The sequence below is a fragment of the Leptonychotes weddellii genome, chromosome 16 (genome assembly GCF_054177405.1).
Source record: "Leptonychotes weddellii isolate Sample4059 chromosome 16, ASM5417740v2, whole genome shotgun sequence".
NCBI classification, from domain to species: Eukaryota; Metazoa; Chordata; class Mammalia; order Carnivora; family Phocidae; genus Leptonychotes; species Leptonychotes weddellii.
The window spans coordinates 9,192,234-9,209,123 of record NC_138384.1 but is presented as its reverse complement, the minus strand read 5'-3'; the positions used below and the strand labels follow the sequence as shown (position 1 = coordinate 9,209,123).

Genomic DNA, 16,890 nt, shown 5'->3' with positions numbered 1-16,890 from the left:
AGGGTTGAGTTGTGAGTTCTAGGTAGCAAAGGCCAAGGTGAATTCCATACGGGGCAGAGTCTGTGGTTCTTCTGCAGACACTGAGCTTCCCGCATGCACTGGAAAAATCTTAAGCCAATTTCACAACTACTTCCCAAGCTAACTGGGACCAGACTGCTTCTCCTCGTGCAGCACAGTCACACCATTACGTGCATCCTAGACTGAGCCTTCATTCAGATTACAGATTTCCCAGCACAGTTGTTACTGGTAATTAAACCTACTTGAGGGTTCCATTACAGAAAGATTACATGACAGTAAAGGAATCAAACATAACTAATCTTTATCTCATTTCTAAAGGGCACAGAAATGAGAACCAACAATGATACAAAATAGATGAACGATGCACGCCCAACAGTTTTCGTGTTTTTTGCCAGCCTGGCTCACCGAAACGCAGAGATTTTAAGCCATTTTTAATATGAAAGCATGTATCTGTTTTCTTGTTACACAATGAAAATTAAATGTGGATGAAAACACCATGAATTACTTTGAAAAATCACATTTGCAGTGTCGGGAAATAAATCCTCAGCAATTTATGTTTTTGTAATTGAGGGTAGTACTAAAAGCATTTCCCTGTAATCCCTACTTAAACTTTAATTCCTAGCCCACACCTGCTGCTAGAAATCAAGGGCTATCTCAGGTAACTGACTTTGTGGCTCAAGTGCCTATCCAGACTTCCTGGGCCAGGCTGATTTCCACTATTTTACTATTTTATTTTATTTTATTTTATTTTATTATTTTCAGATTCAAGTTTCATTTCTCCCACTTCAAAGCATACACTAAAATCACAATTACCCAAAGGCTGGGACACAAATGTGGATGCTCGGGCCCCACCTGAGTCAGTATCCCTGAGGCCACAGCCCAAGAACCTACATTTTTTTTTTTTTAAGATTTCACTTATTTATTTGAGAGAGAGAGAGCACAGAGGGAGCTGCAGGCAGAGGGAGAAACAGGCTCCCTGCCGAGCAAGGAGCCCGATGCAGAACTCGATCCCAGAACCCTGGGATCATGACCTGAGCAGAAGGCAGATGCTAAACCGACTGAGCCACCCAGAACCTACATGTTTAATCAGCCCCAGGAGATTCTTGTGCAGACTAAAACTACTCACCGCCATATTCGATACCAAACCCTCAAGAGAGAAAACCAACTGCTATGTGTCTCTATATCTCTAACACCCAACTCCATGCCTAGCCAAGAATGGACACTTGACCAGAGAATGTACTGACCCAAACTCATAAACTCTTTCCTTTCCAACAGGTCTTAAAAAAAAAAAAAAAGGCAAGGACCGCATCATGTAGAAATCTGTCCACCCCAGCCTATTTTCTATACAATGATCCACTCAGTTTCCCTGGAGCCTCTCCTGAGATGGATCTGCCCAAACTGTCAACTCCCAAGACCAGAAAGGAAGATTGTTCCAGTGGTACCAGGAATTATAGCTTCTGGCATGGTGGCCACCATCTGTCCTTCCTTCTGAGCCTGCCACATTAGCAAGTGCTAGAAGGAGGTGGCTTTATCTTCTCAACATCAAACATCTCCTTTTGGAAACCTTAACCCAGTGTCCTCAACCTTTACAGCAGAACCACCTAGAAGCTTGCTCAGAAATGCATGTTCTTAGGTGGGTTTTACCCTGAGATAAGTACCTGTGGGTGGGATTTGGGGCACTGAGGTGTCCATGCAGTATCCTTGGCCCCAGGTGATTTTGAGGCTGAGGACCACTGAGCCCTAGAGAAATTCCTCTTTAAACCTAGTCCTCAAAGCACTCTCTCAACTCCCTCTCCTTAAAAGGGGGGAAGGCTGTGGCTCCGTAACTCGGTCTGATTTGGGGGTGGGAGAGAGTTGATGGAGGCTGGGGCTGTGAGCTGGCAGGGGGGAGGAGGGAAGCGTCTCCTTGGCAAATGTAGCCAGTATGCTTGGTTGTGCATGTGAGACTTACTCTGAAAGTCTTCCCCTAAGACTTCCCTCCAAGAATTTGGAGACCCTCCCGCAAACTGAAGGACTAGAGGAAACTCAGATTGCCTAGGAAAATAATGCTCAGTGCTAGATGTTCCCTGGGATCTTACCCGCTCTCCACAGCCTACCTAGACCCCACTGCCTACGTCCAGGCCAGAATTCATTGTTCGCTGGGGCTCCTCACTCCCCAGAGCATTTAGCCCTTTTCCTGGATTAAAGCACTTACCTGGCATTAAAGCTAATTGTTTGTTGTAGGTCTTTTCCCCAGATATCTTTTGCTCCTGAAGGCTGATTGGTATTTTCTTATCTCTGTACCACCCCGGCTGGCCGTGAGGTGCTGCTCAAATAAAGTTTCCAGGTAGGTGGACTGCAGATAAGGGTCCCCCTGGCCTCTGGGATGTGCTTCTCTGACGGAACTGCACGAGGGAGGTGTGAGCTTCGCAGGCTGGCCTGGCCCTTGTCATAGCTTTGCTTCTCTTTGACACATTTTCCAGAATTATGTCACTGCCAACAAATCTGCATGCAAAAACTACAGAGACCAGTCATTTCCCCTAAAAGACATTGCCGGTTAACCTTGAAGCCTCTGTTGTTTCGCAGCTGCAGAGATATACACACACCCATACATATATAATCTGATTATGATGCATTTCACCTTGTGATGTTCCCTGTGCTGTGGCTTCCAGCCTTACAAAAGCCATAAAAACTAAGTATTTTTACAGCAGTTTTTCTGATCTTGAAAGAAGACGCTGTGCGTTTAGCCTTGGTACACAGCAAAGCATCTCGGGAAGCCATGTTATACATTAAAGTAACCCAAACCCCTGCCACACTCTTGACTTTCTGATTTGGGGAGTGTGTGAATTTTTCCGAAGATTTAAAGCTTCCTTTTCTGCTCCTTGGGCCCCGACTTTTGGAAGAGCCCTCTGATCACCTCTTGGCCTTGCCCCACTTTCAATCCATTCCCACCCTGCTTCCACGGAAATTTTCTGGGAACCCCTGACCTGTTATTCCTCTCCCTTCGGGAAGAAGTTCAACTTCCATCTTGCTTTGGCTTCCAAAGCCTTTTTACCTCTTCCCAGAGCTCTACTCTGCAAAACGTCCCTTCTCGTTCCAGCTCCACTATACTGCCTCCCCCTCTGAACAAGACTCTTCACCCAAGCTTGGCTTCTGCTCTTCCCTCTGCCCAGAATGTCAACTTCCCACCTTGGCCTCTTGAAATCCCACCTATCTCTCGGATCCCACTGGAGTGCCACCTGCAGCTCGGTGGATGGGATCAGAACCTGGCTCCACCATTTACCTTCTGTATGACCATGAGCAAGGCACTCAACCATTCTGAGCCTCAGCTTGCTCACCTTCAAAATGAAGATTCAATCAAAGGATGTCTAAAAGAAGAGCAAATAAAAGCCTCAGGCAATGATTTTCAGCCCTCAACTTAATCCTGAACCCCTCTCCCATCCCTTCTCATCCAGAGCTGAGAACACACTGAATTACGAGAGCTGAGAGTCCTGTTGATTGGTGTAGACCCCCCAATAGAGCAGGAAGCCTTAGAGGTCAAGGGGCCCCATCTTAGACATGGCTAGCACACAGCTGCTACACAGTGATATTGGATGAGGGGTGTAATTTGTCTCCTCATTCACAATCAGATCCGCATAATTCATAGGTCAGTTGCCTCTGAGAAGTGGTGTCAAAAGAAAGGAACACAGAGGTCAGAACCAGCTAATCTTGAACCCTAGCCATGTGTACACATGTTTTTATTTCCCAATCTGGAAAGTGAGGAGGGTAATGGCCCTGTGGAAATAACATCATGCGGTTGCTCAAATTAAGTTCGCTAATGTGGGTGAATGCGCCATTAGCATTATTATTTGGATGTCATCAAGCTTTTAGTTTGGGTTCTTCCAGCCTTGGCAAGTACTGGCTAGGTGAATATCTGAGCTGAGTGGTTTTAAAGGTCTTGGGAACTGTGGCTCAACTGTCTCATGACCGAGGGCCACCCTGTGACTTTCATGGGGCTCTAGGCAATATTGTTTTCGTGGACCCCTTCCTCCGTAAAATGATAACAAAATAATTATATTTTATGACTGCACTGGTATAAGGAAGGATGTAACCCAGGCTGCATTCATTATTTCATGTTGCTTATCATTATATTCATTTTATTCTCCTGATTTTAAAGATTATTTATTTACTTGGGAGAGAGAGAGAGCATGAACTGGTGGGGGGCGGGTAAGGGCAGAGGGAGAGGGAGAAGCAGACTCCCCGCGGAGCAGGGAGCCCAACGAGGGGCACAACCCAAGACCCCGGCATCATGACCTGAGCCGAAGGCAGATGCTTAACCGACTGAGCCATGCAGGCACCCCTCTTCTTCTGATTTTAAAAGAATATAAGTTGAAACATTTTTGTGAGCGCCCAAAGTTACTGTGGGCCCCAGCCATTGTACCTCCTGTGCCTCTGCCTGATGGAGAAGTCAGCCTGGCTTTAAGTCTTTGAAGTCTGGTGTCTTACAAGTGTCAGCTCAAACCAGGCTTCCTCCCACTCACTCTTTTCCAGCCACTTCTGGGGTCTTTGCACAAACTTATTCTTCTTTCTGGGACCCTCTCCCCTGCCTCTTTCCCTTATTTGCTTTCCACACATACCTTACAGTAGCTCTCCGATTATCACACACCTCTTACAGCACAGATTGCTGGGGTTTACCCCAGTTTCTGATCCAGCAGCTCTGGGGTGGAACCCAGAATGTACATTTTTTTAAAAAAGATTTTATTTATTTATCTGACAGAGAGAGAGAGAGACAGGAGAGAGGGAACACAAGTAGGGGGAGTGGGAGAGGGAGAAGCAGGCTTCCCGCTGAGCGGGGAGCCCGATGCGGGGCTCGATCCCAGGACCTTGGGATCATGACCTGAGCCGAAGGCAGCCGCTTAACCGACTGAGCCACCCAGGCGCCCCTCCAGAATGTACATTTTTAACAGCACCCAGGTGATGCTCATGCACTGGTCCGAGGACCATACCTGGAGCACAGATGCTTTGGAGGCCCGCCCCATTTCCACTGTCTCTGGTAAGCCTTCTCTGACGTGCTTCACCCACGTTTCTACCTCATATACTTTTTTTTTTAAAGATTTTATTTATTTATTTGATAGAGAGACAGCGAGAGAGGGAACACGAGCAGGCGGAGCGGGAGAAGAAGGCCCCCCGCTGAGCAGGGAGCCCGATGCGGGGCTCAATACCAGGACCCCAGAACCATGACCCGAGCCGAAGGCAAATGCCTAACAGCTGAGCCACCCAGGCGCCCCTCCCTCATATACTCTTAAGGATTAAAGGTCTCTGCTTTATCTACGCAATTCTTTGATCCATGTCTCTCTCTCTCTCCCACTTGTCTGTAGGCTCCACGGGTCTTTTGGCTCGCTGTGGGATCTGCATCCTGCCAGCGCACAGTAGGTGCTCAGGAAACACGCGTAGACTGCTGGTCAGAAGAGTTGAACCAACTTAACCTCCTAGCAACAGTGAATGCGGGTGTCAGAATCCTCTCAAATCAGCAGCAATGCATTTGTACGTTTTTTCCCCCTTCCCTTTTTTACAACGATGAACCTCGGGATTCCTCATTTGCTTCTCCTTCCTGGGGAAGATTAAGGAACTGAGCAGAAACCGCGTTAGGCAACCCCAAACGGCCCGGCCCTAAGCCCCGCCCTCCACCCCGCCCCCACGTCTCGCCCCGCCCCGATCCTTCCTTAAGGCCCTAGGCCCCGCCTCATCTCCCGCCTCCTAGGCCCCGCCTCTCCCCCAGCCCCAGGCCGCGGCTGCTCTGCGCATGTCCACCCAGCCGAGCACTTCTGAGGCCGTCTCCGTGCGGAAACAAACTTTCCCCTGCAGGATGTCAGGACCCTGTGCGTCCCCGGAGCCGGTCAGGTAAGCCTCCCCCGCCCTTGGCGCTCCGAGCAGGGCCTGGCCCGGCCTTGAGCGCGGTGCCGGGGCCGTTCTTGCCGAGCCCGCCTGCCTACCTGCAGAGCCTGCGCTCCGTGCGCTTAGCCTACTTGGCCGCCCCGGGGGCCCCGGGGCCTTTGCACCTCCTCCGGCCCGCCTGGGCCGAGCTTTGGCCCCGTGGGCTCACACCCAGCCTCAAAGGTTCGCGCCCCTTCCCCACGGGCAGAGCGTTTCCCCCTGCCCAGCTGCCTTCCCCCTTCAGCGCAGGGCTTCTCTGGAGTTTGACCCCCAGAAACCAGCAGCCCATGCCAGGCAGCTCCGGGTTCAAGGCTCGGGTCTCTCAGTTACCTAACCTTCCTGAGCCTGGACGGGATCACGTCCTCACCTCGCTGGGCTGTTACGAGGCTAGAAAAAGAAAAGTGTGGAAAGTGCGTAGGATGAGCGCATGCTCAGAACAGGGTGGCCGCTACTGTGGTGTTTTCACGGACCAGCCCCAAATGTGGACAGACACGTTTCTGCAGACTTTTGCTACTGCCGGTCCCTCTGGTCAGTTTTGGGGGCCTCTCAAAAGTCACACTCACTCAGCCCAATGCGAACTCGGGCGGGCCAGTTTTCTGGACACGGGCCTGTGTGCATGGGATGCACTCCGGAGTCCCCTCCAGTGCCAGCATGCTTTTCAGGTGTTTGGTCGTTTTTGAAATCCACTGCTGTCACCCAGTCACTTTTAGTGAGCAACCCGCCACGTAGAAAGAGGCCCAAAGTAGCAAACACCTCCCGCAAGCCACTGCCCGTCTCATGCTGGAGACATTTATGACAGTCCTTACCATTAATGGGGCACTGGCGGATTCCAGTCACAGTATGTGAACAGTGTCATTACATGCTCACAGATCTCTTCAAGCGTGTCACAGACTTGGAGAGGTCACTCCTAAACCCTTTAAAACCAGTTCTGCCTGACTTAAATATCTCATTTTGGCCAGGATGCAAGATTGCCTTTCCCCGAGAAAAATTAAAACCACACCGTTAGTTTCTAGGGCTGCCATAACAAAGTACCACAAACGTGGTGGCTTAAAACAACAGAAATTTATTCTCCCATAGTTCTGAAGACTGGATGTCTGAAATTTCCTGCCTGTTGCAGCTTCTGATGGATGTTGATGTTCCTAAGCTTGTGGCAACATCACTCCAGTCTCTTCCTGTGTCTTCACATTGCCTTCTTCCCTCTGTGTGTATGTGTGTGTGCCTATGTCCTCTCCTTTTACAAGGACACCAGTCATTGGATTTAGAGCCCAGGATGATTTCATCTCAAGATCCATAACTACATCTGCAAAGATACTATTTCCAAATAAAGTCACATTCTGAGCCTTCTGGGTAACATGAATTTTGGGGGACACTATTTAAACTACTACATGAACCAGCAACAAAATAATGCCAGTCAAAAGGACCAAAACATTCACAGTCATGAATTCAGGGCACCCAATGTACTTATTATATATCCAAATACTTGCACATTATCAGTAATGGTCCTCAAAGTGGGTTCCCCTGGTCCACAGCATCAGCATCACCATTGCTTGGGAGTTTGATACTAACTTCCAGGCCCCACCCCAAACTTACTGAGTCGCAGTTGTGGGGTGGGCCCAGCCCTCTGGGTAAATCTGTTGCCACTAAAGTTTGGGAACCACTGTTGTAAGGCAACTGAAAACATAAGGGTTTGATAACATAAGGGCCAGGTTAAGAGAAAGTCCTTAAGCTGAGAGTTGTCTAACCTTACAATGACTTGTTTACCAAACCTGTCTTACTTGAATATAATTAAGAATTCAACATTTAACTGTTGTGTCGTTGAAAGAATATTTTACCATAATTTCTATTTTAAGTTTCAAAGTGAACTTGTGTACTAAACTGTATTCTTAGTAGTTTTTTGCTCATTTTATCTTGCCAACAGTCATGTGATTTGGGTGTTATCGTTTCTGCTCTGTTATTGAAAAATACAATGAGAGTCAGAAATGGTAAGCTCCAAGACACACAATGAAACGGAAACATAGGCAGGACGAGGAGCTTTTTATCATGACTCTGGTTACTAAAATGTTTGGTTTGTTTCCATTTTAGAAACAGTTTGATAGATGATGCTAAGGCCCGCTTAAAAAAGCATGATGTTGGGACCAAATATTCTCACTTGTCGTCTAACAAATATTCTGTCCTTTTACCATTGTTGGCAAAAGAAGGAAAACTCCACCTGTTGTTCACCCTCCGGTCAGAGAAGGTAGGTGACAAAAGGGCTCCTGCCATTCAAGTTCCAGGACATTTGAAAACCCCACAAAAATTTGTCAGTTGCACACATTTTGAGGCTATGGATTCTCAAACGGACTTTCAAGATTGTGATGTTCAGGGGTCCAAGAAGCCGCAGGATAACATGGCATTTTTTGGAAAGTTTTAGAAAAATAAGTAATTTAGCTAGCAAGTAACTTGAAATACTTTTAGACCAGGGTTTCTTAACCTTGGCGCAATTGGCATTTGGGCTGGATAATTCTTTGCTGTGGGAGCTATTCTGTGCATCGTGAGATGTTTAGCAGCATCCCTGGGCTTTACCCACTAGGTGCCAGTAATACGGACACAAACACACACACCCCTTTGTGACAACCACAGATGTCTCCAGACATCCCTGTCCTGGCAGGGATGTTTAAGCCTCCCACCCCACCCCAGGTACACTGCGAAAATTCTGGAGCACAGAAATTAACAGCCTGGGCCCTGAAGCTGGCTGCCGATGTTTGAATGCAGGCTCTCTCTTTGCCAGCTCTGTGACTTTGTCCTAGTTACTTACCCTCTCTGTGCTACAGTCTCTTTACTTGCAAAATGAGGACAAAGTACTGGTGCTTGCTTTGTAGGGCTACTGCGAGGATTTCCCAGGGAAACAAATGCAAAGCGCCTAAACTGGCCCCAGCACTTGGCAAGGTTTCTGGTCAGTTTCAGCTGCCACCACTATTGCTGTTACTAGACATTGCCTGAGGTTTTCAGAGAAACCATTCTACTTTAAAGAAATGTTGCGCTGGGAATGGAGTTCCCCTGGGCACACGCCTGGATACAGTCATTCTCCTTTGCTATTAGGGTGCTTCTGAGGAAAAGTTGGGGAAGCAGTAACTTCAGAGTTATCCCAAGTACAAAAATGAAAATGGGCCATAAGCATGGCTTTCAAAGCAGAACATCAATGAACAGTATCCCCTCGGGGAAAAAGAAAGCCAAGGACTCAGCTGAAGTTTTGTAGGTTTGGGATTAGACTCATGTGGATTCTTCTGGGTCTGGGTCGGACAACAATCACATAAACACAGGAGGTAAGAAAATCCAGGTTCCAACAGGAGATACCTAACTGGAAACCAGGGGGCCTGGGTCTGTTCTCAGCTCTGCCAAAAAGCAGAGGAGAAGCACTTCAGTATTACTTTTCAGACTGTCAGATGATTAATAATGTAGACAGTTGAGGCAAGACCAAAATGGATCTCTGGTTACTATTTCACCCAGGTAGCTTTGCCTGTTGATTATTATGTGAGAATCATCTTAGACCATAAACTCTGGTGTGCAAAGATCACGTTAAAAACAACAACAAAAAAGAGTATTTAAATCTGATTAGATCTGATTCTATACCTATCTGGCTCTGGGGGCAAGAAATTCCCTCCCAGGCATTCCTGGAGCTGCACCCCTTCCTGGAGTCACACAAGTAGAGTTCATGGGTTTCCTCCCAGTAAATGGGGAAGGGGCACCTGTCTTCAATCCCTCCTGCTTCAGTATGGGCTCTCCTACCAGTTCTGGAACCTAGAGCAAAGTTAGCCCAGGTCATGATCTCAGGGTCCTGAGATTGAGCCCCACGTCAGGCTCCACACTCAGCATGGAATCTACTTCATATTCTCTCCTTCTCTCTCTGCCCCTCCTGCCCTGCTCACACTCTCCCTCTCTAAAATAAATAAATAAATAAAATTGTTCATTTTAGGCTATGTAAATTTCACCTCAATTAAAAAAAAAATGCTTTTAAAAAATAACAGCATGTGGACCTGTTCTGAGGGCTCAGTGGAAAAACTTCTTGTGAAGCAGCATGCCCAGAGCAGGGTAAGCACTCAGTCAAGGCGGTCTATTGATAACATGGCCCTTTTTATTCTACTTCCTTTTGGCTTTTCTCCCCCATCAGCGTAGATCTTGTTTCGTGTGTATGGTATCTTTTAGGGGCAAGTAGAGAAAAATTACAAGTGAAGGAAGTTCTCAAAGGTCATTTTTTTAAAGGGATTCAAGTAAAAACGTTTTGGGGGGGTGGTCTTACTCCCCCCCTTATTACCACCAGGGTGGGAGTAGTCTCTGGCACAAAATAGAAGTTCAGTAACTACTTGTTGAATGAGTGCATGGTACCAGAACTGAAATCCCACATCGCAGTTCTGTTCTTTCAATATCCAGCTAAGAAGGTCACCTGGAGAAGTTTGCTTCCCTGGAGGCAAGTCTGAACCAGCAGATGTGGATGATGTGGCTACAGCTCTCCGGGAAGCCCAGGAGGAAGTAGGGCTGCATCCTCACCAAGTGGAGGTTGTCTGCTGCCTGGTGCCATATCTGCTTGACGTAAGTGTTCGAGTGGAACTGTCTTACTTACACAGTCAAGGCCACCCAGTGGACCCATGGTCGTCAGCATTCCACGTGTGGCCGAGCATGACCCTTGACAGTGCTGTCCCTAGAGTCAAGAGACTGGCTCTTATGTGGGCTTTGCCCCTTGAGAGCTAACTGGCCTTGGGCAAGCCCCCTTGCCTGTCTGGGCCCCTCTTTGCCCAACCAGAAATGAAAGGGTCAAACTCCATCATTGTTTTCAAACTGGATCCTGTAGAACCCTGTAGATGCTTCAGAATTCTTTAAGATTCTATTTACATTTATTTTTCGCCAGTATACATTTCTTTTGAGAATTCATTTGAAAAAATATCACACACTTGAGCATGCTGTGTTCCAAATTTTAGCTTCTTGGAGGCCACCAGTGCATTACCTTTGTCCTAAATACACTAATTTTTATACATACCTTGGAATCAAGCTTCTCCATATCACATTAATTGAGCAGTACCCTGAGATCACTAGGCAAGCTGTTTAAGAACTATTACTATTTGTAACTACATTTCTTTTTTTTCTTTTTTTCTTTTTTTTTTTAAAGATTTTATTTATTTATTTGACAGAGAGAGAGACAGCAAGAGAGGAACACAAGCAGGGGGAGTGGGAGAGGGAGAAGCAGGCTTCCCGCGGAGCAGGGAGCCCGATGCGGGGCTCGATCCCAGGGCCCCGGGATCATGACCTGAGCCGAAGGCAGATGCTTAACAACTGAGCCACCCAGGCGCCCCTGTAACTACATTTCTGTATGAATCAGGATTTCCTTGATTGTATACATGAAGAAAAAAAAAAAAACCATGAAAGCAACAAAATGAATTCTGGGACTCATATAATACCCAGATCTTATTTCACGTGAACTTATAACTTGTATTAATTGACTTCAGACGGAGTAAATGTTGTAAATTTATGCTCGGATAACAGCATTATTTTATTGGTTTAAAAATTTTAATATAAACTTGCAATGTTAGAATAGGTACAGATTGGGCGCCTGGGTGGCTCAGTTGGTTAAGCGACTGCCTTCGGCTCAGGTCATGATCCTGGAGTCCTGGGATCGAGTCCCACATCGGGCTCCCTGCTCGGCAGGGACTCCGCTTCTCCCTCTGACCCTCCTCCCTCTCGTGCTCTCTGTCTCTCATTCTCCCTCTCGCAAATAAATAAAAATCTTAAAAAAAAAAAAAGAATAGGTACAGATTTACAGAAAAGTTGCAAAGATACTACAGAGAGTTCTCATGTAGCCGCACCCAGTTCCTCCCATTGTTAACACGTTATGCCACTGGTGTCTACTTGTCACAACTCACAACTAAGAAACCAATGTTAGTACCCTGCTGTTACCTAAACTCCACACTTTATTTGCCTTTTACTAATATTTCTACTAATGTCTTCCTTTCTGTCCTGGATCTCATCTAGGATACTGTATTGTGTTTGTTTGTCATGTCTCCTTAGTCTCTGGTCTGTGACAGTTTCTCAGACTTTCCTTATTCTCGTGACCTTGACACTTCTTCCGTGCACTGGTCAGGTATGTTGTAGAATGCCTCTCCATTTGGGATTTACCTGATATTTTCCTCACGGTTAAGCTAGGGTTATGGGCTTGGGGGAAGAATACCACAGGGAAGTGCTCTAATCACATATTGGAAGTAGGTGTAAACTGTATGTTTTATACATTGGACTTTCAGGTACATTTTTATTTCAAGAGGAGAGTCCCACTGATGCCTAACAATTAGAAAACCAGTGGGTCTGACCATCCTTTATGTTCTGTTTGCCTTACAGTCTTGGTGGTACAGTGTTGTGATGATCAGTGATGCTGAGACACCTATCTTAATCAGGCCCATTTTCAAAACAGAAAGGTCACCACTCAAGGGAGATTTAGTTCGGAAGAAGCTAATGGCCTCTCAAGTAAATGCTTCCTAAATGAGAGGGGAAAACACGGGATTAGGACAAGAAATGTATCAATTACTTCCTAGGCAACTGTGTTTTCTAATGGGAACCCCTTCCGCTCGGCATCTGCAAATCCCCCAGCCTAGTTGGGGGATTTATTTTAAAACTCTATTGACAAATTGAACCCTAATGGTAAAAAGTTCCCAAAGTGAGAGTAACTCCTATTTCCAAGGCACCCGGGAGCTACTGAGTCCTGCCTGTGAAGAGAATACGACAGTCTCCACAGGAGGATGTCTGGTCTTCAGGAGATGTCGGTGGGCCAGACGCTCCTGAGGCCGGAGATTTCTAAAACGACCTCCTCTTGATAAATGATGCCGATCACCTTATCAAGAAGTTAGAATGAACAAAGGCTTTCCAGAACGGGTGTCCTGTGTTTGGAATTGCTAGCGAGGGTGGTTTTGTTTTTAGACCTTGCACATCTTTTAAATGTAGTGCAAAAGTGCCACTGATTTAACACTTACAAGCAGAATCTAATTCAGTGGTTTTTAACGAGCACTGATTTTGTCCCCCAGGGAACATGGCAATGCCTGGAGATGTTTTTGGGTGTCAGAGCTAGAGGAGGTGCTGTTGGCTGTTTCCCACCTCCTGCTAACCCTCCAGGGCAGGCGATGGCCTCCAGGCCCACCCCAGGAGTCGCTTTGCCATACGTGTATGTACTGCTGTTTGCAGTGGCCTCAGGAGACATTTCTCCTTCTTCTCTGCACATGGCCCACACATTTCCAGTCACTCTCCTTCACTTCACCCCCTCCGAAGCTTCGACTCCTGTAAACATGTTGGTGCCTTTCAGTGGCGTGTCCTTTCCTGGGAATGTTTCTAAGAGCAGGTGGCCTCCTTCCGGGGCCCTGAAGCAGGCCTCGTCCCTGTGGCCACAGCAGAAGCCAATCTCCACAGGATTCCAACTCAGCAAGTGGCCGAAATGCAGTCTTTCCTTGGTCCTACAACGTCTGCCATGCACCCACCATCCTTTTTTCCCTCCAAGACAGACACCTGTGTTTTGGGAACTGTGTGTCCAGACATGCTGCTTCCTCCACAAATTTCCAGAGTCTCGCTGACTTCTCTAAGCTTGAACCATGGTGAACGTGCCTGACTTCCCATCTGAAATGTTCAGTCCTAAACTATTATCTCCCTTGTGGCTTTGATTTTTTTTTTCCTACCAATTACTTCCTCAGACTCTGATACGCGAGTCCGAGGGCCAGTACTGACCACACTAAGTTGCTTGTCCACACCCCTGCCTAGCAGTTTGGCCCTTAGAGTGAGGATGAGTTTGTGCTTGTAGCTCAGCCCTCAGGAAGAGCTTGAATTCGAGCTGCAGCTGAGACCTGTCCACCTGCGCGAGGCTGATGTGCCATCTCTTTGAGATATGGCGACATGTGTGTCTTCATAGCCCTTAAGCACTGTGCTCTAGAGTGTGGGCAGCAGGCCGGTGAGTCCTGGTCTCTGCCAAGTATCACCCGGCCGTGACCTTGAGCAGGTCGCTTCAGGTCTCTGATTTCCACTGTGAAAACTCCTTCAGGGTCAGGCTGTTGTGAAGAAGCAGGGAGAGGGTGCTGGGTACTAGTCCAGGGCCCCAGGGGCTGTGATTACTTCATGGTGACAGCAACCACAAACCGCACGCTGAACCAACACTGTGGGCTCTGTCTGTCCAGACCCTTTCATATTCCTCTTACTGTGTTTCTGAAAGCTCACACCTGCAGCTTTCCACCCTTCCCTGCTCACAGGGAGCCTGGAGGGCCTGAGAATGTACTTGGCCAGCCAGCCCTTCACCAGTGACTGTGCTGGGGGGGGGCATGACAGCCCAGCTCTGTGGTGTACTTCCCGCCCAGATGCCCTGCAGGGCCCTCGCCTGCCTTGCTCCCTACCTCATGCTTTGTCCTGAGAGCACTTCCTTAAGAAATCACTCGCATCTGAGTGTGCCCCATCTCCCAGACACCCAGGGCCCCTGGGGAACCCTGTGGCCAAAGAGGCTGAGCATTCCCTCAGGGCCAGGCGGTGATCACAGCTAGTGGAACACTGCTTCTGTCCTGGGGCCGCTTAGGACCCCAGATTTCCCACCGGAAGGACAGCTAAAGTCTACGCTCCCGTCTTCCACTCCTGGTCCAGATATTGACTTTCACCATTAATTCAGTTAATGGTCTGAGTCATCACTGTTCTTCAACATGCTTCAGCTGTCACTCCCCTGAGAATTTTCCACAGACCGGTTTATCCTGCTCTCATGTCGCAGCCTCAAGGTATATCCCTGGCTTTTCCCAGCCACTTTCTCTTGGAATGTCCCCCAAGAATTCCAGATTCTTCTTACTTTCCACTTCAAGCTTATGCAGCTCTTCTCTTATTATGCAGCTCCACACTAAACCCCAGGCCTCACCCTGGAGATTCCCAGCAGGTCTTTCACTTAATAATACCCTGCATTTGGGGCGCCTGGGTGGCTCAGTTGGTTAAGCGACTGCCTTTGGCTCAGGTCATGATCCCAGCGTTCTGGGATCAAGCCCCGTATTTGGTTCCCTGCTTAGAGGACAGCCTGCTTCTCCCTCTCCCTCTGTTGCTGCCCCTATTTGTGCGCTCTCTCTCTCTCTCAGATAAATAAATCTTTAAAAAAAATGCTTTGGTCTTGTATCTTTTCTCACTGGTAGGAATTTATCATACAGATATATTTATACAAATGCAGTTGCTAGGTCAAAGGGACCACATTTTTATAACATTGCCAGATTGCCCTTCCAAAAGATTATACGAGTATGTTCACAAAAGATACATTTTCAGAGTCATCTCACAAACACTGGCTCAGGTAGGGGTGAGACTACCCCCATTTCACAGGGGACATGACTGTTCATGTCTGGAGCAAATTCTTCCTCCTTCCCTACCCACCTTATATCATTGCCTGCTTTGGACTCTTTTCTTAATTTGTGTATTTTGTTTTCTGCTTTTAGAGTGATACATTGATAACCCCAGTTGTAGGATTTATAGACCACAACTTCCAGGCCCAGCCTAATCCCGATGAAGTTAAGAGTGTGTTCCTGGTGCCTCTGGAATATTTCCTGCATCCACATGTCTACCACCAGAATTACCTGGCACGTTACGGTCATCATGTTATTATTCATTGCTTTGAGTACACAAACCCTGAAGATGGTGTCACTTACCAAATCAAGGGAATAACTGCAAAATTTGCCCTGTTCCTTGCCTTAATTATTTTGGGGAAAAAACCCATCTTTGAAATGGAGTTTAATCTCAATGATCTGATTTCATCCTCTGAAGAGATCTTCCTGAAACTAAGTAAGCATGCTACAAACAAGTTATGATTTATGAGACCACCATCCAAATAGCTAAGAGGATTTTGTGTCTGCTTATCCATAAGAACAACAATAATGCAAGCTGTTGGCAATTGACAGGTGCGACTATTTTCCCTGCAATATGAAGGTAAAAAACCTTGCCTTTTTCCCACTTGCCCTGTATTACCTGAGAGAGCAAAAGTCTTTCAAAAGTGGAAAAATGTGTTCATAGTGTTGCATAATTTCACCCACAGCATGTTAATATTTTTTTGTACACATGTATCTGGCACATAGTAGGCACTTAATAAATATTTGTTGAATATATGACCATGTGGCATTTATTTTATCTGTGAGAGGTAATATCTCTTTCTGTCTGTTGTTATACTAGAAACTTCTGGCCAGCCATCAGAATCTATCCACCTTCTCCTCCCTGGCAGTAGAGTTGAAGCAAAGCTCCTAGCTCCCCAGTAAGGAATGGCATTACCCAGGATTCCTTGCAGTTAAATGTGGCTCTGGAACTCAATTTGGGCCAATGGGATGTGAGTGAAAGTTGACCTTGCAGGTCATCTCCAATTGAAGAGATAAGCCAGCTTCCTTGGACTCTCTTTCCCCTTTCCAGGAGCTGCAACATGGATTTACCTGGAATCCAGCCTTGGCCATACAAATGAGGATAATTCCTGGGGGGATGGCAGAACCCAAAGGGGGTAGGAGTTTGGATCTCTAAATGCCTCTTTGGAGTACAGCAACCTGCCACCCAGTGCTGTTCACTTGGGCCTATTATGTGAGAGAAGAATAGAATTCTGTCATTTATCTGCCACTGTTACTTGGGGTCATTTTGTTAGAGCAGAGCTATGACCCTAAGTAATATACCATAACACTTGAAAATGGCTAGATGGATATTCACCCAAACTTGAAATGTTGCCAGCAGTTAGAATTTGGGATGATCTGACCTTTAACACATGGATTCTGTGACATACACAAGACGCCCATGGGTGTTGGTGGGTTTAGCAGTCATCATCCAGAGCAACTTAAATGAAGGAATTTAAGAGGCCCATATGCCCACCAATCGGAAGAGATCATGTTCTCTGTCTTAAGATGACGAAAGCAGAAAAACACTGGTTTTGAGCACAAGCCCCAAATGAAAAGTCAAAAAGACAAACATTCTCAATTGCATCCCTTGAGATCTACCACT

At 46.9% G+C, this 16,890-nt stretch overlaps 1 protein-coding gene across 2 annotated transcripts; it reads left to right on the top strand.

Annotated features, from left to right (window-relative positions):
• The first annotated feature begins 5,745 nt into the window (after positions 1-5,745).
• NUDT7 (nudix hydrolase 7) lies at positions 5,746-16,022 on the top strand. Of its 2 annotated transcripts, none has more exons than XM_006744824.3 (4): positions 5,746-5,877; positions 7,993-8,146; positions 10,318-10,476; positions 15,360-16,022. In XM_006744824.3, the coding sequence occupies exons 1-4, from the start codon at positions 5,780-5,782 to the stop codon at positions 15,726-15,728; spliced, it is 780 nt and encodes a 259-aa protein (XP_006744887.1). In that variant the 5' UTR covers positions 5,746-5,779; the 3' UTR covers positions 15,729-16,022. The 2 variants fall into 2 exon arrangements, with proteins under 2 accessions (XP_006744887.1, XP_081662467.1); XM_081806341.1 differs by lacking the exon at positions 15,360-16,022 and adding an exon at positions 12,951-15,353.
• The last annotated feature ends 868 nt before the right edge of the window (positions 16,023-16,890 follow it).

Bases quoted from the DNA above. Each gene is read 5' to 3' on its own strand.
- NUDT7 (XM_081806341.1), top strand. From the start codon at position 5,780: ATGTCCACCCAGCCGAGCACTTCTGAGGCCGTCTCCGTGCGGAAACAA. The intron at 5,878-7,992 runs GTAAGCCTCCCC...TTTCCATTTTAG, and splicing joins GCGTCCCCGGAGCCGGTCAG to AAACAGTTTGATAGATGATG. The intron at 8,147-10,317 runs GTAGGTGACAAA...TTCAATATCCAG, and splicing joins TCACCCTCCGGTCAGAGAAG to CTAAGAAGGTCACCTGGAGA.